The sequence below is a fragment of the Pseudorca crassidens genome, chromosome 10, assembly GCF_039906515.1.
Source record: "Pseudorca crassidens isolate mPseCra1 chromosome 10, mPseCra1.hap1, whole genome shotgun sequence".
NCBI lineage: Eukaryota > Metazoa > Chordata > Mammalia > Artiodactyla > Delphinidae > Pseudorca > Pseudorca crassidens.
This window is the reverse complement of record NC_090305.1, coordinates 95867080-95891609: the sequence shown is the minus strand read 5'-3', so window position 1 is coordinate 95891609 and position 24530 is coordinate 95867080. Positions and strand designations below refer to the sequence as shown.

The 24530-nt window shown below is 42.6% G+C and overlaps 1 protein-coding gene across 8 annotated transcripts in view; it reads right to left on the bottom strand.

The window, feature by feature from the left end:
• Positions 1-24530, bottom strand: part of ITPR1 (inositol 1,4,5-trisphosphate receptor type 1) — a 319623-nt gene that overhangs the window by 156279 nt on the left and 138814 nt on the right. For all 8 annotated transcript variants that reach the window (XM_067755266.1, XM_067755267.1, XM_067755270.1 and 5 more), the window contains 11 exons: positions 21203-21357; positions 14887-14986; positions 13737-13897; positions 13075-13216; positions 10322-10480; positions 8040-8212; positions 6047-6166; positions 4846-5040; positions 2508-2759; positions 1847-1988; positions 964-1117 (listed from right to left, as the gene is read on the bottom strand). In XM_067755266.1, coding sequence (XP_067611367.1) covers positions 964-1117; positions 1847-1988; positions 2508-2759; positions 4846-5040; positions 6047-6166; positions 8040-8212; positions 10322-10480; positions 13075-13216; positions 13737-13897; positions 14887-14986; positions 21203-21357 — 1753 coding nt within the window. The remainder of the gene's footprint in view (positions 1-963; positions 1118-1846; positions 1989-2507; positions 2760-4845; positions 5041-6046; positions 6167-8039; positions 8213-10321; positions 10481-13074; positions 13217-13736; positions 13898-14886; positions 14987-21202; positions 21358-24530) is intronic.

The following is a 24530-nucleotide window of genomic DNA, read 5'->3' as shown; positions in this document are numbered from 1 at the left end:
GCAGAGGCTCTTCGGGACAAATCACTTAACATGTGTCTATTCCAATATACTCTAAGAGCCTGGGAACCTGAAACGGTTAACAACCATCAGAAATGCAGGGCTTCAAGGAGTAGGGGAAAGAGTATGGCGCATTTATGTATGTTAATTCACCTGCCAAATTTTATTGGCCACCTACTACATGCTTGTTGCTGTGCACAGAACTAGGGATGCAGGAGCTAACAAGACACACATCTGGTGCCGCTACCGAAAGCCACTTGATCTTGAATACATTATGCTACCTCTGAGGGTCAGTTTCTTCCACGATAAAATGAGAATAACGGAGCCCAACGGACAGAGATTAAGTGGCAAAATGTATGCAAGTGACTGAGCAAGCACAGCCCCCAACAGACAGTAGGACGTAAGTAAACGTACTTTGTCTATTCTAGCTGTAGAGACCAGCTAAACGATAATCCACACGAGTACCTAGTGTGTGTCTGCTACGACCCTAAAACAGAGGGGAAAAAAACATATAAAGGCAGATTTTCCTATTTACAAATTGGAAATAGGATACCCAGACACAGTCTGGATTTCACGTACTCATATACTAATATAAACATCTGAGGACCTCATGACACATCAAGAACAATGACATGTATTTTTAAGACATAAGCATTAGGCAAGCGTTGGGCAACTTTCAAATGTTGCAGTGAAATGTACAGACTCATATATATAACTATAAAAATACAATAAAGTGTTAATAATCACTGACTCTAAGTCGTGGGTCTACAGGTGTCCACTGTACTATTCTTGCCGCCTTTATTTATATCTGAAAATGTTCATAATGAAAAGTTAAGAAAAGGACAAAGAAAGGACGCGTCATCACACAGTAGGTATGAGAAGAGCAGAAGGAGAGGCCGGGCAAGCATGTCCCGACCTATGGGCGCCATGAGACCTCCCTCCTCAGCTTCTCCATGTTATTCTCACCTTTATTCTCCTCTCCCTTTGCCATCTTGCTGATGGGGAAGATTGTGGTCACGTGCACACAGTCCAATATGGCCAGGAGGATTTTGGTTAATCGCAGGAGGTCAGAGAAGTTGTAGAAACCAAAGTATATGAGATTCCTAGCTAGGTTTACAACCTATTGTATTTAAAAAAGAGAGAGAGGAGGAATTAAATAAACAGTATCCTTCACTTGCATTTTAGGTTGACTATTTTATAAATGACTGACTCTGACCTTCTTTACAGTAAGAGAAGGCATGTATTTTACTTGCAGTTTCTGACCAAATTTCATGTTGTTTCATAAGGAGAAAAATAAGAAACAAAACCCTGCAAAGCTACTGATCTGCTCTGATGACTGGTTAATGAGAGACTGACCTCATCATTGGCTCTGTGCAGCTTCCCAGAGATAATACGGGGGAAGCCAAGGTATACAAATCAAGGATCCAGATAACACAGCAGTCCTTGGAAATCTAATTCCTCAAAAGGCAAAGTGATCTCAAAGGGAAACACTCAACTCAAAGGTGAGAAGGATTTATGCCCCTCAAATGATTCATCTGTGACAGATCCCGAGCACAGACTGTTTCTTTCCTGTCACTTTTAATATAATGTACAGATTATACATAACGTTCTATCCTTTTTACAGGATTCAGTTCACCAGATGTCTTTCTTCCAGGAGCATAACTGCCTTAAGGCAAGTGACTGGTATTCGTTCTATTTCACTCTGCAACAGAACTGAGCTGAATTCCTTTTTATTACAAAACCAGAGTATCATGATAAAAAAAAAACCACCACCTATTTTCTATTTACCCCATAGAAAAATGCTCAACACGAAGCAGACAAAACACACGATCACCGCACTGTGAGTTACCTCAAATGTAAGTTTATTTTTCTCCTTATCAGAGAAAGGGAACCTCTGACACACCACATCTCTTAAATACTCCTCCACAAATTCCATGGTCTGAGCAAACCTCTCCTTAATTTCATCTTTGGAAGTACCACTACTATCATAGCTAAAAGGAAAGGAGAAAGAAATCAAATGTCAAGTTCTGACCAGCGAGGCCTTCCCTGTTTGCTGAGCCCCCAAAGCTAACACCATCCACCCCAACGCTTCCCATCCTCCTGTCCCTACTTTTCCCTCCTCAGCACCCACCACACCGAGGTATACATTTTAGTCCTTTATCTTGGTTACTGTCTGTCTTTCCCCACTAGTGTACACACAGTTTTCTTGTTTGTTGCCAGATAGATTCCTTGTGCCTGGCATGCGGGAGACACTTAAACATTTGTTGAATAAAAGAGATATAAAAGGACAATCATGCCATCTTTTACATTCTTGAGGAAACAAATAACATTTGCCACCCTTAATTATATCTTAAGCTTAAAGAAAAAATGACTTATCTTTCCTCTCTGATTTAACCAGACTTATTAACCTGACCATAAGTGGTTTGTCTTCCACTACATAGAACACTATAACTAAGAAGTTTTAAAGCAACATGAATGAGGTCTTAACAGGGTGAAGGAGCCAGGCTCACTCATCAATGGCGATCTCGGAGGGAATCTCGGACCAGAGGCGGGCGTATTTCACGGGAGTGACTTGCTCCTGTGGGTCTCGGTCCACATGCATGTGGAGCATGAGACGGCAGAAGGACGCCCGCAGGTCATAGGGCAGGTTCTCATCAGACATGCAGCGGAGAATGAGATCCACGTCCAGCTGGCCTGAGATTTCGTTGATGGCGAGGTACTGGCGGTCCAGGCACATCCTCGCAAAGAGGTTCAGCTGGTACCTGGAGAAAAGGAAAGTTACACAGGGCTCACTCTCATGGAAGCACACAGCAGGAGAGTCACGGGGGGCCCCAACTCTCATAGGAGTGACAGGTGGCCACGGGAACTTACACATCAACACTCTTCACTTGCTTGTGTATGCAAACTCTGGCTTCTGTACCAAGCGGAAAAAGGAACAGTTCAAGCCACGCCAACAGTCACATGTGCCCACCCTGCTGTGTGGGAATAATTACATGGCTAGTTGATGCCGTTTTGCCCTTGTTTATTTTATAAAATGGCGGGGGGGAAGCATTAGGCTGAAAACGGTTGCCTGTTTCTTTAGTTCTGTTTTTATGCAGCACGTGAAAGACCGCAGAGGAAATGGTAAAGGTTTCAGACCCTTACTGAGTCTGCTTAGAAATTTTATGATACTTTCAGGGTCTTATCCCATAGAGCTCTCCCCTCTGACTTTTACACACATGTGAAAAACATGGTAGAAGAAATAGGGGGCTCCTCAAAATGTTACAGTTTCTTCCTCACCTAATTACATATGATCTCTGTTAACTTCCAAATCTGACCACTGAAACACTCTTCCTCATTCACTGTCAGCGGAAGACATAGCAAACATTAAAAGAGTAACCATTCCCATAATGTGAAATAAGAAAGCCATAAGGTTCCACAGTGGCAAATTCCAGCTTCTGACTTTAAAACTCTATTTATTACCAATAATCATGAGTTGGAAATATTCTCGACTGCACTAGATATCAGTGAAATGAGGATTAACCTATGTTCTATTTCATGCTCATAAGATTAACAAAAATTTAAAAAGCATCACAGTATTCAGAGATAGCAAAGACAAAGGGAAACAAAAGTTCTCTTTTGGTGGGAATGTACACCAAAATAGCCAATTTAGGATTGGTTGGTCAGTTTAAAATATGCATACCCCCCAATCTCGTAATTCCCTGGTATAGAATGGAAACTCCTACACATATGCACAAATTTGAACAAGGATATTTCCCGACATGAAAAACTAAATTGTGGCACACACTGAATATCAAAGAGCAATGAAAATGTGGCACAGTAATAAAATGGAATAGCATTCAGCAGTCAAAATGAAAGAAATGGACCTACCACCACTAGCATGAATCCACTTCAGAAACAATATGAAAAAATAAGGCAGATTTCAGAACGGAACTCAGACTCTGGAACCATTTATATAAAATTTTAAGAATCAACAAAATACTATGTATTATTTATGAATGTACAGAAATGTAAAATATAAACACACAGAGAGTGTGGAAGGTCACACACCATCTGCATGAATGGAGAGGAAGAATACAGGAGGTAACAAAGGGCATTGTAATTGCAAAGTTTTATTTATTTCTATTAAAAAATGCTGTAAGCACTTCCTCATCTTTCCTTCCCTCTTCTTTTATTTTAAAAGTATTTATTGAGTCAGCAGATCTCAGAGCTGGGACCGAGGTGACGCTGGGATGGAGGAGGTGACCGGCAGTGATGCAGACTGAGCAACACAGCGGGGACAGTGCCAGCCAGGTTCTCGCTGTCAGAGGAACGAGTTATGAATACAAAAGGGTGAAGGCTAGAATAACGCTACAGTGTTGGAACAGAATTGGAAGTACTGATGTGAACTCATGATTTTTATTACATTTATATAGGTCGATATAGAAATAGATATGTGTGTGTCTGCGTGGACAAACAGATGTGTGTACAGACACACACATTTCCTAGCTCTGTCTGCGAAAGTTCTATGACGTTGTAACTACTGTCTCTATTTTACAGATAAAGAAACTAGGACATAAAGAGGTGAATAACTTGACCAAAGTCAAAAAGCTACTATGTAGAGAGGTGACCCCGCAGCCTGACTCTTAACTACTACAAAATATATCCGTGTCGTGTGCCGCGCTATGTAGGGATCAACTGTAACTGGGGGCTGATGCAAACACTCAGCCTTCTTTTGACAGAGCCACACCCAGATAGCAACGTCCTACCTAAGGATCAATGAAACCTTACACTCTACAAACTCCTGAAGTACACATCCGTCTTTCTGACGGACGATCTCATCAGAGGACACCCATGCCGCCCTCGCACCTGTAGTAGCTGAGGACGTCTCGGTCTTCTTTCTGCCCCTCCTTAGCATCCTGCGCCAGTTCCCTCACACTCTTACTGCGAACCTCTTTGGTGCTGTCCCTCCAAAACAGCCACACCTCTTCCTCATCCTCTCCTGCCTCCAGAGCGTTCTCTCCAGTAGAAACACCTTCAAATTCGAAACGAGAGAGTACCAGCCTGGAAAATAAGAGGAGGGGGGAAACTCATTATGTCTGAAATCCTTGCTCATCACGGATCAACTGTATTAATGCGTTGAACTCTAGCTGCACTTTCAGCACAAAGACACACACAGAAAAGCCACTTTACTTCTCCCACCGGCAGAATCACAACGAACCGAACATTAACGTCTTCATACACTTTAGCCCAGGGGTTCTCCGCCAGGGTGACTGTGTCTCCCAGGGGACATTTAGCAATGTCTGGAGACATTTTTGTTTGTCCCAACCAAATAGGAGGGGTACTGTTGGCACCTAGCAGGTAGAAGCAGGGAGGCTGCTACACATCCTACAATGCAGAGAACAGAACCCACAGCAAAGAACTACGTGGCCCCGAACATCAAAAGGCCAAGGATGAGAAAGTCGGAATTAGCCCAAGCCCAAAATTAAGCTATGCATGAGAAACAAAAAAAAAATCGCTAGTGTAGAGCATAATTTAGTGTTTTTTAAATAAACTTCTTTTAAACATTGTTTTTAACATTTAAATATTACTGGCACTATGCTTCTCAGGAAAACTGCTCCCCTACTAAAAATGAATTGCTACTATTACCAAAACTTCTGTGGACCCATGAACCCTTTTTGAACAGTGATGCGTTAACAAGCTCTTCCCTACAATGACTTAATATCAATAATGAATTACCTCCTTTAAAACTTAAAACGGATGATCATAATTAGAGAATTTTAAACTCTTAAAATGAAACCAAAAGTGTGTAAAACGTTCCCTGGTGAGCTCACATTACTGTCAAAGTAGGTGACATCACCATGCAGAGGAGCCCACACCAAAAGCAAACTTGAAAATTCCTCTGATCGAGACCTTTGCAAGAGGACGATCAACAGCCAGCCAACCTGGCTTCAGAAATCAGGGAGCTGGGTTTCATTACCTCTGAGCACAGACATCCACGGAGCCACACATTCTCCATCTAAATCCCGTCCTCATCTTTCTTTACCTTAAACCCGCACGTCTCACTCACTTGGTCTCAATCAGAATGTCAGCGTTGGTTGGATTCAGCACAGCTTTACATATCAGTTCCTGGGTCACCGGAATGGATTTGTTCATGGACACGCAGAGATCAGAGAGGTAATCTAAGAATCTATCGAGAAAGAGAAACCAACTTAAACAGTTTCTGTACACAGAGCAGGGGCTGGGCTCTGGGAGCCTGGCTCTCCCTCAAGAGGACTGACCCAGCCTACCTTTAACACAAGTCAGAGACGCTTTGGGTTTTAGTGTCAGCATCCATGGAACGCCCAGAAACCCAGACACCAGAGGGAAGGAAGGATGGATGGATAGATAGATGGAAGGGAGAAAGGGAGGGAGGGAGGGAGGGAGGGAGGAGGAAGGAAGGAGGGAGGGAGGACGGAGGGAGGGAGGGAGGGAGGGAGGGAGGAAGGAAGGAAGGAGGGAAGGAGGGAGGGAGGGAGGGAGGGAGGGAGGGAGGGAGGGAGGGAGGGAGGGAGGGAGGGATGGAGAGAGGAAGGGAGGGAGAGCAAAGAAAGAAAAGCAAAAGAGGAAGGATGGCAGTGACTGTTGTGAGGAAGAGCTGACAAGGTAAAGATGAACAGAAGGAACCACCAAGTAAGAAGTTCACATACGGAAGACATGGTTAGGATGCAGGTACCCAGAGTGGTGAGGGGCAAGGCTCTGATGCTTGAGGCCCAAATCAGAACCCTGATTCTGGTTCTTATCCACTACGTTCTGATATGTACTGTTATTTGGGGGGAAATACTTAACCTCACTGTGGTTCAGTTTTCTCATCGACAAAAAAGGCTGATATAGAACCTCAGAGAGTTCTTCTGAGGATTAAATGAGCTAATTCATGCAAAGTGCTTACTTAGTTCACTCACTGGCACATGAGAATGGTCCATAAAATGTTATTTTATGGGTGGGGGCAGTCATTTTTATAAGAACACTTTCAGCTCTCCAGTGTCACCGTTCATGATACGCACATTGTAAACTATTTCCCACTTCACCTGAAATGGTGTGGATCTTAATTAATTAGAAGGAGAAAAAAAGAGAGAAGAGAGCGTAGGGGGAGGGGGAGATCTGTATGAATGCAACAGAATTGACAGAATTCACTAATGTAAATAAAAACACTCAAGTAACAACTATGTGTGCAAAAGACTAACTGATGATATTTGGGGGAGTTCTAACTGGTCACCACGGGGTGCTATGACGTGAATGAGTGGCCAACAGCTGTCATTTACTGTGCACCTACTAAGTGCCAGGCACTTCACATGTATTTATTCTCATTTAATTTTCGCAATGACCCACCTAGCAGATGAGGACGTTAATGCTCAAGGTAACCCAGCTGGTAAATGCTGCAGCTAGGATTCTACCCTGGTCTCATTCCCATACCAAGCTCTTTCCGCCGCTACTCATCAAAGAGCCTGTCAAAATCTGCCCAATCAAAACCCGTAGCTAGTGGGAAGCAGCCGCATAGCACAGGGAGATCAGCTCAGTGCTTTGTGACCACCTAGGGGGTGGGATAGGGAGACGCAAGAGGGAGGGAGACGCAAGAGGGAGGGGATATGGGGATATACGTATATGTATACCTGATTCACTTTGTTACAAAGCAGAAACTAACACACCATTGTAAAGCAATTACACTCCAATAAAGATGTTAAAAAATACATATACCGGGCTTCCCTGGTGGTGCAGTGGTTGAGAGTCCGCCTGCCGATGCAGGGGACACGGGTTCGTGCCCCGGTCCGAGAAGATCCCACATGCCGCGGAGCGGCTGGGCCCGTGAGCCATGGCCGCTGAGCCTGCGCTCCGCAACGGGAGAGGCCACAACAGTGAGAGGCTCACGTACCGCAAAAAAAAAAAAAATACTAATGGTAAAAAAAAAAACCTGTCCCTAACAGCCCCAAACAAAGGAAATCCAGGAAAAAGCACCATGACATGCTCAGTGCCTGCATCGGAAATGCAAATACACCTTCTGCCTATCAACCCCGCCCCCGCCTCACCTGGGCTCCCTGTTCTTTCGCACCAGACTGACGAAGGTGTCGATCTCTGCCGCGGTGATGTGTTTTTCCAGGAGTTTCCGATTATTGTGGAGCAGGGCAGTGATGGTGTCTTCAGCCAGCACATCATAGCCAATCTGCTTCTGCATGAAGCCAAACTGCTTGGCTATGTACTCCTTCGAAGGAAGGAAAGCAAGGTGAGGGGGGAGGACTGGAGACAATGGGATGAGGCTGGAAGTAAGGGAGGGGGCAGCAGCCCCTGAGGAGCATCACCGCCCGTGAGGGAAATCACAGGGGAGCATCTTTCCACAACTTTCTAATCCAGGGCGACAGCTGCAAACTCCCTTGCATCCTTTATTTTTACTAAACCTGCCACACAGATGTAATTAAGTAAAATATCCTGTATTTACAGATAGGCATTTTTATTAAGTCCACTGTATAAATGTTAATGTAGTGACTTATTTTTCGAAAGGTCAAAAGTTGTTTTTCAGCTCTGATTTTATTACTAATTGAAGAGGATTTAACTGTGCCTCACTGCTCTGTGTTGCTGAATAAACAGTCAAGCCTACCTGGATATTTAGAACGATGCTACCCCATGGCGTTTTCCTTGTCTGGGGTGAAAATACATTTTTAAAGTCAGTGGGTAGCAGAAACAAGTTAGGAATATGTAAGCCAGTCAATTATATTCGTAGAACATATGAAAACACCCCTGGCTTCTTTTTGGGATCAGACATGACATTCCATAGAAATATTTAAGAACTCCAGGAAGCCTCTTATGAATATTTGTTTGTTGCTATTCAAAGACATTTTTCCTGCCCAAAACAGACTATTGGCTTGCTCAAAGTTCAAACGGCCCTTGAAACTTGGTATAATTTGTTTTCATTAATTCCAAAATTCTAAAAGTGACTCAGGATGAACACAGCGGACATGGGCCACCTTTCAGCCCTCACTCCATAAGGATGCATGTTCGGGAATTCATCAGCCCCCAGGGATATACTACTGCCAGCTGGCACGGGGTCCATAAGCAACCAAGCAAGGACATCCAGAGTTGCAGCAAGAGGGACTGGTTTAGCCCCGTCATGTACAAGCAAAATGTTCTGGCACACACTACAGACTCTAACGTATCCTCATTGGAAGAGAATAAAATCACTTTGGCCCTAGTATGGTATGAGTATGGTATTCATGCACCGGAGGTAGATTTATAGCGACCATAAAACTAACAAACATAGCATCACGGGTCTGTGATGTTTTACATTTAAACAGTAGCAAAGGCAAAGTGAAAGGTTTAGAAATACTAGCTAACAAAGTTACATCTAACATTTTAGAGCACTGCTTAGGATCAACTCTATGTTTATGATGACACACAAAAAACTTTAACTACAGAGAACAGTTTAAATGTAAAGGCCAGATGTAGGGGCATTCAAAGTTTAAAAACAAAACCTTTTGTAACACAAGGCAGGGATTGGAGTTCCAGTTACGATAAGCATCACTCTGTGCACCTACAGTAGTTTACGGAGCGCAGGGTTTCTCAACCTCAGCACTACCTACTGACTTCTTGGGCCGCAAAATTCTTTGTTGCAGGGGGCTGTGCTGTGCATGGCTGGATGTTAATGGCATCCGTGGCCTCTGTCCCCTAGATGCCAGTAGCATCCCCAACTCACGACACTCAACAGGGTCTCCAGACATTTCCATATGTCCCCTGGGGGAAAAATTACTCCCAGTGAAGAACTACTGATACAGTGTTTCCTCAGAATCTCCAATTGTTAGGAACCCTCACAGAGGTTAAAACACCTAATTCACGGAGAGAATATATTGGTTGTGTGTGTTTACTGTCATCACACAGTTGATGAATTAGAATGTCATAAAACATGAGCCAGAACCAAAACAAAGAGAAAGTTACCAGCAGAGATGGAGGAGGTGGATGGGACAGGAAGAGAAGATTGCACTCCATCTTCAATATAAGCACATGGAATCAGTGTGCCCTTAAGTCTTACGGGAACGTGCCATGAGAAGTACTGTATATGTAATACCAATGTCAAGAAAAAGAACTCTCACTCCAAGGTGGCTATAGAAGGGGAATTTTCAGGTATCCTTCTCAAGTCTGTAATATATCTTCCCAGGCTTGCAAAACAAATCTGTGTTTCCTTTCTGAGAGCAAACTTAACAATGAACTACTACCTGGCCATTAAATAAACATACATGTGACACCTAAAACTCATTGAGGGAAGTACATGAACTTCAGGGAGGAAGCTGCCCCTCACTTCCCATTGGTCCTTAATCCCAACCTGGTTCTTCCTGTAGTCCTGCTGGGAGTGTCTCAGGACCCTGTAGCAGAGGCGGCAGATGTGTCTGAAGGGTGCATGCCGCTGGTCCCCCAGCTCCTCCAGACGTAGCATCGGGCCGTCACCACAGTCTGTGAATGGGGCCTGTAACAACTTGAAGATCTGTTTGCAGAAAGAAAAGAATAAGAACTACCATCACCTACTGTTTTAAGGGCCAACCTTTCCTTTGGAAGTAAGATAACCTCAAGGGTGGCTAAACTATACAGGAAAATCTCTCCATGCAAACAGTCATGAACCTGAAAACTGCATTCATTCCATCAATTGGGACTGGCTCCTCCCTGAATTCCGTCCTCCTGGACCTAAGTGGTCCTCAAATACTTGAAAATGCAGTGTTTCAAGCAGTGCCTGAGAGCACAGACTCTGGAATCAGCAGATTCTAGGTTGAAATTACACATCTTTATTACTTTCCTACAGGTACAGATCATGGTCAAGGTAACCTTCAGTTTTCTCAGCAGTAATATGGAAAGAGTAATACCTAGCTCACAAGGGTGTTGTAAGGATTAAAGTAGATAGTAAGTGTCAGGTCATAAGTGCAGTGCTCACACAAGTGCTCAACGAAGGCTCCTCCACAGTTTCAGACCCTCTAGGAATCACTGTTGTGGAAAAGAGCATGGGCATTTAGCCAGAGGTCTTAGTGGCAGTTATCACATCAAACGGCAGGGCATAATCTATTCTGGGACTTTAAACCCTTGTTGAAACAGGATGGAGTGTTAATAAATATCGTCTATCACAGTCCAAAAGGAGAAAGGATTCTCAAATCCAAGTTCCTAGGGAGAACTATGGGACTTGTAACTAACACGTTTTTCTTTTGGCTCCAGCGGCCCAGCCTCCAACAGCTTTAGAGAACTGTATGGCATACATTTCCATGTACTTCATCTACCCCGGACTTGTCACTTTTCTCCCTCTAATTTATTTCTACCCCAGTTTATTTAACTTTATACTAAATTACATCATCTCTGTATTTTCCGTGAGTTCATTTTATTTTCTACTCATTCTTCATTTACAGGAAGATCTTTTGGTGACTTATGCTGGTCCCCAGAAGCGCCTCTACAGGCCTTCTGAGTTTATCATATACTCCAAATCTTCCAGGTACATGAAATAACCTTAAGGATACACTGCACTTGATATTATTTGTGAGGAAAATAAAGTTGTCAACTGAATTCTTGTTGGGGTTCCTAACAGGTAAATTCTCACACGGCTGATATTCAACAAGTGTGTTAACCCTCAACTGAACGATCAAACCATGAAAAGATGCAGGAAACTTGAATGCATTTTACTAAGTGAAAGAAGTAAAATCTGAAAAAGGTACATACAGTATGATTCTAACTATAGGACATTCTGGAAAAGGCAAAACTATGAAGACAATAAAAAGATCAATGGGCCACCATCAAAAGATCTACAAACAATAAATGCTGCAGACGGTGTGGAGAAAAGGGAACCCTCTTGCACTGTTGGTGGGAATGTAAACTGATACAGCCACTATGGAGAACAGTATGGAGGTTCCTTAAAAAACTACAAATAGAACTACCATATGACCCAGCAATCCCACTACTGGGCATATACCCTGAGAAAACCATAATTCAAAAAGAGTCATGTACCACAGTGTTCATTGTAGCTCTATTTACAATAGCCAGGACATGGAAGCAACCTAAGTGTCCATCAAGAGATGAATGGATAAAGAAGATGGGGCACATATATACAATGGAATATTACTCAGCCATAAAAAGAAACGAAATTGAGTTATTTGTAGTGAGGTGGATGGACCTAGAGTCTCATACAGAGTGAAGTTAAGTCAAAAAGAGAAAAACAAATACCGTATGCTAACACATATGTATGGAATCTAAAGAAAAAAATGGTTCTGAAGAACCTAGGGGCAGGACAGGAATAAAGATGCAGATGTCGAGAAAGGAATTGAGGACACGAGGAGGGGGGAGGGTAAGCTGGGACAAAGTGAGAGAGCGGCATGGACATATATACACTACCAAATGTAAAAATAGATAGCTAGTGGGAAGCAGCCGCATAGCACAGGGAGATCAGCTCGGTGCTTTGTGTCCACCTAGAGGGGTGGGATAGGAAGGGTGGGAGGGAGACGCAAGAGGGAGGAGATATGGGGATATATGTATATGTATAGCTGATTCACTTTGTCATACAGCAGAAACTAACACACCATTGTAAAGCAATTATACTCCAATAAAGATGTTAAAAAAAAAAAGATCAGTGGTTGCTTGCAAAGGGTTGGGGGACAGGGAGGGACAAATAGGCAGAGCACAGAGGATTTTTAGGGCAATGCAACTACTCTGTATGACGTGATAATAATGGATACATGTGATTATACATTTGTTCAAACCCATAGCATGTACACCACCAAGAGTGAACCCTAATGTAAACTACAGACTTTGGACAATTATGATGTGTCAGTGTAGGTTCATCAGCTATAACAAACGTACTTCTCTGGTGGGGATGCTAATAACAGGGAAGGCTGTGGATGTGTGGAGGTATGAGGTACTTGGGGAATCTCTGTACTTTCCACTCACTTTTGCTGTGAACTTAAAACTTCTCTAAAAAATTAAGTCTATTTTTTTTTTTAAAGTCAATGGATCAAGCCTGCGAGGTGGAAATCATTCACATTCCTCTGTAAGAGCAGTGATACCACTGATTTCTTATAAAGTCAACCCAATATGTCACCACTCACTGACCTGCTTGAGAATATTCTGTTCTCTCATCAGCTTCTGCCGTTCTCTGTTGGGCTTAGAGAAGACCACTTCAAGAACATCTTGACCGGAATTAGTTCCACCAGTGACAAAGTAAACCAAGTCTTCCAGCAGCTTGGTTACAGATCTTAGGAGGAAAAAAACTATTAGATATGGGAAGTGTTCGATGTGCGACAGGCTGAAAGCTTCACCTTGGAAGCCTTCAGGCCAAAGGAACCAGTTAAGCAGAAGCAAACCCATTCTCCCAGTTTCCTTGAACTTGTCAGTTGAGGCCAATTACCAATAAGAGCGAAATAGAGACAATATCTAGTTGTCCACAAAAACATTATCACCTTCACAAAACATTAGACATTACATTTTATCTCAGAGTAACCTCAACCCCTGACACTCAGTAAGATAGTTCCAGAGACCAAGTTGGAGACAGGGCAACAGAGAAAGAAGGAGATATTTACAAGTTTAGAGACTTTCAGAACAGTGAAGGCAAAAGTAACTATTTCTTGAAAACCACAAGTTGAAGCCACCCACAAATGCTAAGGCCTGCTGCTCTCACACAGAGCTCTTCCAAGCACCCTCTCTCTCCACAAGGGATTTCAAAAACCCACAGGGGGTGAAGATGAGCACGTCTGGTTCTGGCAAGGAGCCTTCACCTTCTTTCATTCTGGGTGATGGTGCCCTTCTCCAGCTTCCCAGCTATGGAGCCCAGCACCTTGCTGGCATCGTTGGCAAAGTCCAGGTCCCGAACCTCAGCAGGAGAGACTGGAACTATGGCAAATGCTTCTTTGTCCTCCTTCACGGGAGAGGTTCCAATCTGAAAAGCAAGATGGTCTTTGTGGAACAGCCTCTTAGACTGAGAGGGTAAGACGTTAATCAAACACTGTATTTGTGGGACATGGGGCAATCCAAAAAGCCTAGAGCTCTCTTGTGGTTCAAATAAATGGACATAGAAAAACACCTGGAAAGATGTACCCCAAATCATCAACAGCTGTTACCTCTAGAGGTTGGTACTGTGGAGAAAAGTAAGGCAGGAAATGGGGCAGTACTATGATTTTATAGCTTCATTTGTTACAGGAAGCATCTGAGACTTTTGTAATTTAAAAACACACTTATAAATACATACGGAAAAAATCAAATGTACAAAATGGTAATTCTTGTTTCTGAGAGTATTATAAGGGTAGACACTGCACCGATCTTTTAGCTCTTCTAGATACCTGAAAATGTTCATTAAAGTAGAGGAAAAAATTCCAATAATCTTCCCCATCACCAAAAACTATTATGTGAGAGTATAATTCCATTTTTTAAAAAGAAAAACCCTGTGTCTGTGTATTTATGCTCTATGATCCTGAACAAGGTGAGCAAGGAGAGGTGGGCTTCAGGGAGAGAAATTAAAGAGGTTGGAAGGGCTTTCAAGAAATAAAAGTACACATTTAAATACAAAGAGAAATAAAGGAATAATAAAGATTGGGGGAAATCAACTAGGTATGTGATGTATGTCAAGGCACAAGCAAACATTCCCCCAGCCAAAATCAGCTTTCAGACAGATATGAGATCCAGACAATTGCTCAACCTTTAGGGCAGAAGCTAGGGAATAAAATAAAAGGTTCTAGTTATTTCAAAAGCCCTGGGCTTGCTTCAGCCAGGTCCCTTGGAAAGAATTCTTTCATCACATTCAAGTTTGTCCACCACCACGCTCCTGCCGAAGCAACAACGTCAGACCTCCATACGCCTCCATCTGCCCTCAAAGGAGCCCTTTTATCGGGAGCATGAGACCGAGGGAGGCAGCCAAGTTAGGGGACTTACTTTTAGCATCACGGGTTTTTCTTCTTCCTTGTCAATGGGGATATTTGTGCTGTGAACCCAGGTATTAGTACACAGGTGTCTGAGCCGGACATATGAGTTTCTAAAGGAAAAGCAAAAAAAGAAAAAGGATTTTAGGGACAGGGTTATTTAGGCTCTCTAGAGCCACTGGCCTAGAATACATCCTATAAGAATCGAAAAAGGATACCAAAATGGTTTTCCGCTACACACAGTGGACAGCATAAACTTAAGAGCAAACGGTTCTGGTCCAAGATACACTTTGACAGATCGACAGTGGCAAACCATTCAGAAACCACTCTAAGGTGACTGTCTCGTGCTGTATTTCTAAACGCAGCCACACCTCATTCTATCATGTTTGGCTCTACTGCCCTTAACACTGTTTTTTTGTTTTTTTAACAAATCAAAAGTTTGTTCATCATGCAAGTCTACAGGTTCCATTTTGGCAATAAAGTATTTTTAAATTAAACATGTACATTGTTTTTTAAGACATAATGCTAGTGCACACTTAACAGTTAACAGTGTACTGTAAACGTGACTTTCATATGCACTGTGAAACCCCCAGATTTGTGTGACTTGCTTCATTGTGATATTCGCTTTATTGCGATAGTCTGGAACTGAACCCACAGTATTTCTGAGGTATGCGTGTATAAAATTATACACTGTGAATGACTATCTCCGAACAAACCGAACATGAGACAGAGTAACAAAAAGTATTTACTGAGGACCTACTAGTGCTTATCATGAGAGATAAAGCAGTAATTGAAATTTTCATATGGATCAATATAGCAAAAAATAAAACCATAAAATGCCTGGAAGAAAATGTGAGTAAAAATTTAATAATCTTGTGAGAGGGAAAGCCTTTTGAAGCACATAACAAAATACAAGATTTCCAAATTTCAGAAGCAAAAGATGGATACATCTTATTACATAGTTTAAATTTTACATTTCCATACAGCAAAAGTAGAAAAAAGTTTAAAAACCATCATGAACAAAACTGAAAGAAAAATGACAACCTGGGAAAATAAAAGATTAATATATAGTATAAAAGGGTATTAATCCACATATATAGAGAGATCTTAAAAATCCGTAAGACAAACATCATGAATATTGGAAATGAAGATGGAACACGTACGCAAACCAGTAATTTAATAAAGAAACAGAAATGACCAATAAACATCCAAGTACATATTCAACTTCCTCAACTTATACAAATTAAAACAATATATCATTTTATTGTATCATATCCCAAAGATCCTGGAAACTGATACAACCCAGCACTTGGAGCTTAGAGAGCTTACAGAGCTTAGAGAAATGAGTTCTACACACTCATGGTAAGAGTGTCAACAGGTTAAACTCTGGAAGAGAGTCTGACACTTCGTATAACATGTAAAATGTATCTACCTTCTCATCTAGCAATCTCATTTTTATATTTCTTAAGAGATGACAGCACAGGTGCAAAATGAGGCAGAAAGATGTTCAACAAAGCATTATTTATAATAGTTAAAATCTTGCAAACAACCCAATGTCTCAGTAATGGGCTAGTTAATTATAGTATGTAAGACAGAAGAGTACAGAGTTCTTCAAAATGATTAAATCGATATTTATTCACTTGGAAGTATGTACAGGACATACTGTTCAGTGGAAAAAATGTTAAAAATAGCTTATGATTCATTTATGATAAATTATACACAGGTTATCTGTGTGCCCAGAGACGTGTCTGAAACTACAGAAAACCAAAATGTTTGTCGTAGTTACCTCCGAATGGTTAGATTTTATGTAATTTTTTACTTGTCTCTTTGTTCTCCGTGAGATTTTAAAATATTTTTGGTGTTGTTTCTTTTTATGATGAGCATAGATCATTTTACAATGTTTTTCAAATTTGCTTTTCTTTTAAAGAAGTAGTGACATAATACTTGCTCTTAAGGAATCTATCATTGCATTAGTGAGATGAAATGAATGCACGCCAAGCAAAAGTAACAGGAGACATACATTAGAAAGGCTTTAAGATGGGAGACAGTCAAGGTAAGTACTTTTAGAGGAGGAGATTAAGGAGGCTTCGGGGAGGCATGGAATATTTTTGTTACAGAAGACTTGAGCTGGAACTTTAAACACTGGTGGGACCAGAGCAGAAAGGACAGCATGGAAGTCATTTGCATTAAGAGGAATTCAAAACAACAGCATCCCAAGTTCATGGGAAAGGGGCACGGGGGAGGGCACATTAAACCAGGCACGTCTCTTCAGTAGATCCTCTAACTTCCTTCATTTTAATTGTCTTGAAAATTACAAGTGGTATTTACTCTGAATAGCACGAACATAAATTAAACAACATGAACAAGACATTTGACAGAGATTTGCATTTTTTCTTCTGAGGAACTTGGATTCATTTTCTTCTTTTCAAAGTATAACTGAAAGCTTGGAGCTTAACTTTTACTTGGCGGATTGACTACATTCTACAGAGTTCTATGTCAAAGTTCATTTAAAATACCAAGGGCATTCTGTCTATTCATCTGAAGTCTCATTCCCAACCCTTAGCTCAAGAGTCATGATATCAGGACAACTGCAAAAGAGCCACAAAGCTGGATGCTCTCCCAATGTTCATTTATTGCATCTAATTTGCATAAATTGCAATTTTACTATCTTGCTTATTATATCCAGGACTTGTCACTATCCCTTTCAGTTTGTCTTGAAAGCATTCTTTCAACCAACGACTATTACAGAAAAGTTCTTTGCTGGTAACATTTCAGGTACTTTCATGTATCTACCGCCAGACCTTCTGATCTTCAAAGAAGCAAAATTTAGCACAACTCTAAGATGGAGGGAAATGTGTGTACTCCCCCTAAAATTTTTATGACTCCACTGAATCAATGAATAAGAGGCCCTTTTCACTTCTGGCTCTGAGGTTGGTGGCCAAGGGCAAGAACAGATAAAAATTTAGAGAGCTAAGACCAAGTCCAAGATCATAACTAATAATAAACACATTGGTAAACCACGCCAGACACTTTCTCCAGGGTGAACACAAGGCTTCCCTTGCTTATGAGTTTACAATCAGTCTGTCTATGGACAACTGCCCACAAAGAATGTTTTCCAACAGAGAAACAGTAATGAATCAAGGGGATACAGAAGCAGGGCTCTACAGCCAACCAAAGCTGTTTGGCAAGCTGACCTAGGAATTCAAACTTCCCCTCCCCACGGGATCATGGGGATTTCCAACCCACTGGGGAATATGGCCAACTGGCACCTCATTCCTCTTCACCAAGGGAATGCCATGAAATATCTTCTGACAGATATTTTACATCACATGGTTCTGTTCTTTGCTAACCCTTACAAACAAAATACTTAGCAAATAAAACTAACGTCATTCCCTTGTCTTCTGGGAGCCTAAAAACAAAATCCATTAAAGAGCTTCCAGAATAGAGGACACACACAGGGAAAAGTACTTAAACCAAAGTGCAATTGGATTCTATAGTCCCTATGCCTGTCTAGGTAGTCAGTGAGAAAGGACGCTTTACAAAAGCAATCTACCCTACTTCAAACCGTATGTTTAAAAATGACCTCAAAATCGATCAAAGATCTAAGTGAAAAGAGCACAAACTACTAAAACTCTCAGAGGAAAACATTAGCATCAATCTTTGTGACCTTGGATTAGGCGACCGCTTCTTATAAAGCATAAGTGGCCAAAAGCAAAAATAGATAAACTGGACTTCAACAAAGTTAAAAACTTTTGTGGTTCACGAGACACCACCAAGAAAGTGCAGAAATCTACAGAAAGGGAGAAAATACTTGCAAATCATAACTGATAAGGAGTTCGTAATAAAGAACATTTAATACTCAATAATAAGACACATAACCCTTTTTTTAAGTGGCCAAAAAATAATGGGCAAAGGATCTGAAAAGATGTGTCTCCACAACTGATATACAAATGACCAATAAACACATAAGATCATCATCGTTAGCCATCAGAGAGATTCAAGTCAAAACTACAATGCGATACCACTGCACAGTTACTAGGATGGCTCAAATGTAAAAAAGACAAACAAGCATTGGAGAGAAATCAGAACTCTCATATACAGCTGGTGGGAATATAAAACTATAAATGTAAAACTGGCAGTTCCTCAAATGTTAGACATACAGTTATACCACATAACCCACTAATTCCACTCCTAGGTATAGACCCATGAGAAATGAAAATATATATCCACACAAAAATGTGTACACAAATGTTCACAGAAAAGCCAGAAAAAGGCAAATAACCCAAATGGCCATCAACTAATAAGTGAATAAATAAAATGGGACATAACCATACAGTGGAATCTTATTAAGGAATAAAATGAAATGAAGAATACATGCTACAAAACAGATGAATCTTACAAACAATGCTAAGTGAAAGAAGCCAGTCACAAAAAGCCATTCCATTTATATGAAATGTCCGGAACAGGCAGATCAATAGAGACAAAATGCAGATTAGCCTAAGGCTGAGGGTGGAGCCTGGGGAAATGAGAGCGACTGCCAATGGGTACGGTGCTCCTTCTTGGGGTGATGAAATTGTTCTAAAATCGATTGTGCTGATGGTTGCCCAACTCTGCTAATCTACTAAAAACCAATGAATTGAGCACTTCCAGTAGGTGAATTGTACGATACATGAATTATAGCTCAATATATCATTTTTTTTTTAAAAAGCAATCTACATCAGGACGAACTTGGAGTACGCGAAGCTGTGCCCATACTTAGGATTTAATAGAAGAACAATCTCCAGCTTTTCCCAGATTCTCAAGGGGTTAATGACCCAGCAGACGGTAAGAAGCAGCGATCATTGTGCTGAATGGCAATGAACAGCCTCCTTGTAAGGTTCTCTTCTTGTGAACGCTGCCTTCTGTTTATCACTCTGAGAGGGATAGGACGAGTATCCGGCACAAGAGAAGGTTCTCCTCTAATTCTTTTTTTTTTAAATTTCATGTTTTGGCATTTTTGTTAGCGTTAATCATTCCCTTCTCTGCCGTCTAATTTTATTAAGCACCTAAGTGTCTAGTGGATGCTAGACACTTGGATACGAACCTCTCCATAGCCATTACCTTCTTTACAATTCCTTTAATGTTTCCTATAATACAATATTTAAGAACATAGTCTTTTGTGTTACACAGACACTTCTGTGTTCTCCTCCGGTTGTAACAGCACCCAAGCTGCAGTTACCACTTTCACAGCCCAGCTCTGGCTGAGCAGGTAAACAGCAATGATATACAGGAACAATGAAACACAAAGGAATCCTCAGAGAGAGGGGCCCTGTGTAAAACCTCCCAGTGCCAGTGAGACTTCCACTACCCAAGGCTGTGTCCAAGAGTCAGAACTGCAAGAACAGCCCTATCTGGCTCTGCAACGGTGCTCGCTGACTTGTGATAAGTTGTTTAAATTCTCTGAGCCTCATTTCTTTACCTCTAGGAAAGGTCAAATGATAATACCTATCTCACAGGGGTTTTGGTGACGGTGAAATTATGTAACATGAGTATTTAGCATTATAGATGGCATGTAGTCAGCACTCAACAAGTGTTAGCCACTATTAATACTTTTGTTGATTTTTTGTTTTTTCAAGATTTTTTTTTTTAATGTGGACCATTTTGGAAGTCTTTATTGAATTTGTTACAATACTGCTTCTGTTTTATGTTTTGGGTTTTTGGTCCCGAGGCATGTAGGATCTTAGCTCCCCAACCAGGGATGGATCCTGCACCCCCTGCACTGGAAGGTGAAGTCTTAACCACTGGACCGCCAGGGGAAGTCCCTGTTGATTTTAAGAGTGAGCTTTCGTTCCATTTACGGTCTAGTAAATGCAAATGCTTTTTTATGCAACAAAACTAAAAGTCAAATTTAATAAAATAACCAAAGAAGACTGGTCTGATTTCTCAATACCTTTAATAAAACTTACTATGCACTGAGTGAATTTCAAACGTTCCATTTACTAGAATTTCTTTTCAATTGTTTATTCAATTGACCAGGAGAGCTCTCCGATTTGGAAAGGAGGGAGAGAGTAAAGGAAACTAGAAATATTGAGCTACTTAAGCTTAACGTTTGGTTTGCTCACCTAAACATAGCACGTCTTAGCTAACTACTGACTACTGAGAACTTACAACTGATAAGCATGGAAAAAAGAAAAATCAGATGTCATTTCAATGGGCAACCAGAACAAATCCTTTACCAAATCCTGTACAAGAGCTTCAAGAACGACAATGATGTTTTGGATTCCAAGAACCCCAGCCAGGCCGCATATACCACCCTGACTCACTTGAGATAAGCCGTTTTGGACTCATACCTTGGGACAAGGCTATCGCCTCCACGGAGGGTGGTGGGATCTAGCTCAAAGATGGAGGAGATGTCATTGCCTTCGGGCACAGAGACCAGGGAGTACACCATCTTTTCTTGGGCGTTTCGCAACCTGCTCCGGGAGGCATCCTGATCAGAGTCCAGCTGAGGAGGAAAAGTCATCACGTCAAGGATTGCACATGCCACGGCCTTCCCTCACTACAATCACTGCACAGTCCACAGGAACAGGGAAGAAACAATAGTGAGCGTCAGTAGCTGGCAGGAGAAGCACCACTGTTTCAGAGCAGTCATCAAAGATGATAGTTGGCCACCCGCACCAAGAATGTTTACACTCTACCTCCTGGTGTTGCAATAAAAATGCTTAAGCAACGTGGGGTTGCATTACTAGCTCTCCATGGGCAGAGTGCTACTGGCGGTACATCCCGGTGCAGCGGTCGGGAGAGAGGAAAAGCAGTGTGAGAAACTTCGCCTGTGGATTTTGTTATGGGCGGTTGTGTTAACCTACAGTGAAACTGTCTAGCAAGAATATGATACAGCTACTTCCCAGGAGAAAAAAACAATGCAATGAAATAAACCTGAATCCAAGTGTTTGTAAGCAGCTGTCCCCATGTGGCCAAGAAAAATATTTGAGAAGTCCGACTAGCCCTGAAAAAATGTTCCCAATTAATCAATTGCTGAGGACAATTCAGGGGAAAAGGGGCCCCTCCTGCTACGTGAGGGATTTGGCTGAGACTGAAGAAAATCTCTGACAGTGAAGGCTGAAGAACAAGCATGAAAGCTTTCCCAAGAAACTGTAAAAACACATCTAGTCTCCAAAGGCCATCTGCCTAAGAAGACGGAAGCTGCATGCCGAGCCTAGCGCCTGCTCTGACAGGCTCACGAGGTGGCTCTCCGCCGTGTGACTCTAGACGGGATCATTTCTCATGTTTAACATCCTTACAAGATGACAATATCCACCTGTATGTACTAGGAAAATCACATTTCCCTTGTCTCTATCTTGCTTTGCTTAGGCTGAGGCCCTGCTTCCTTTCCAAATGCAATGGAGAAAAGAAAAGCAAATCTAACAGGCGAAGGAGAGAGCGTTAAGACAATTTCATTCCATGGGGCCTGAGTTCTAGGACTGTAGGTAACAGCTTGCTTTTTCAGTTCATCAGCAGCCCCAGTCTTTGTCTAAAAAAAAAAAAGGAAGGAAGGGAGGGAGCAGAGCGACGGAAGAAAGAAAAGAAAATGCAAACAATTCTTCTGATACCCCAAACCTCTGTCTCCCCGCTCACACTCCCTCCTTCTCACACCCTGTACCTCTGGCTAAACAAACCCCCGTTCGTCATTCCACCTACACTAACGTAAGACTCCACTGGAGAGGTTCAGGACAGCTCCAAGAGCTCAGCTCGGGAGAAAGCACTCTGAACAGAATGTGTCCTCTTCTAACCACTGTTACCTGTAAAGGGTTGCACACACCACTTTCAAAATAAACCCTGCCCGGGTTCTGGTGTGAGACACGGGGCTCAGCTACAGACTGGCAGTTAAATTTCAGACCTGCCACACATCCGAAGAAAAATGCCAACTGCACTGAGTCCACTGCATCTGGACTGTGACTGAGCAAGGCGCCCTCATCCTCCCGAGTGCAGTCGGCGCTTGCCATCTAGTGGGAGGAAAGGCACACGTGCAGAAGGCCGTCAGACAACAGCCAGCCTCGGGTTGTTCTTTCTGTCCCTGTGGCGTCGAGCCCGTGGCTCAGGGGGGCTGCTGAATTGAGCAAGAGGAGAGCGACAAAGCCGAATGGGGTCCCAGGCAAAGCCACAGGCACTGGGCGCCAGTCTCAGGAAATACGCGACCAGGAAGCAGAGCAGAAAGAGAGGCTTCCTCTCCCACGCTCCTGAGGCTCCCAACCGAGAAGACGGTGAAGGGTGCAGGACCCTCCCAACGCTGACACCTTCCTCCCAGAGGCAGGAGCTGCGCTGCTGGCCTTGAGGGTGCGGGGTGAGCCCCCCCCACACACACACACCCCTCCTCCACGCGAGGACCACCACCCAAGCAACACCCCAAGTAGCGAGAGCAACGCGGCCCAGATCTGCAGCCAGACCCACTGGCACATGGCACTGCCCTGGCACGCAGAAGCACGAAAGAGTAGAAAGATGGCTGCACTCCCAGCGACCCTGAGGCCTGTGGCCAGTGAGGACCACGCTCTGCTTCTTCACCCGTCAAACAAAGATGGAGAGACCTGTCCCAATCCCTTCGTGCAACTGCTGTGCAGCCCAGAGGAACGGTGGATGGAAAGGCACTGAAAATGGTAACCATCCTCTGCACCTTACAAAAATGCCATTTATTAAGCGTTTACTATGGGCTAGGCACTTCATTTGCACAACATCTCACTTCGTCCTTACAACCAGCCCATTGTCCACAACTACAGATGAGGGAATTCAGTCTCAGAGAGGGCAAGTAACCTGTCCAGAGTCACACAGCTCATAAGCGGTGGGTCCGCTATTTAAACCCAAGTCTGTCTCTCTCTCGCCCTACTTTTAATCACTGTGTCCTTCCCCCTGCACTGCACGTGCCCGTCTTTCCCTCGCACGTGAACAGGCCAGGACAGCAGTCCCGTTCCACACAGAGTTCAAGGTTCACTTGGACATCAGCTCTCCCTGAAAGAAGCCATGGTTCTCCTTCCAAGTCACCACTGAGGGGAGCCTTAGTCCCCCAGCAAGTCCAGCAACTAATGGTGGGTCATCCTCAGCTAGAACTCTGCGTTTCTTCCAAAGCTAACATTCTGCCCAAACCTAATTAGCAGGTTCATGGCTGCTGCAGAATTCACAGCACTTTCGCTGACAATTACATTCTGTATCATCTCCACCCCAACTCCCTTCATTAATGTACCTATGTTAATGTCCAATTTTTTCAAAATCTTACAAAAAATAACACCCTCAATACCACCTAGCATATTCACCATCAAGATGTTCACATGGACACACAACGTCAAACAGAGCAGCAACCGTTTGGGTCTTTGTTTTGTTAATCCTACACCAGAATGAAGCACTCCACAAGAGAACTGCATGACTTACACCCATCACTTCCCTGTAACACAACCACTTCCCTCTTCAACCCGTAACTGTGGACACCTGAACCCCCAACCCAAGTGCCTCCCTATCAGCATTAATTGGCAATATGGCTTCCCAAGAAGGATCCAGCTGGCATTAAAATTCCAAACCACACAATAAGGTCTATTTCTGACTTTGCAGAAAGGACAGATGGTTAGACAACTGAGTGTCTAATCAGCAGTCATGCCTCATGTGCTACCTCCACACTCTAAATGACAGTGTCCA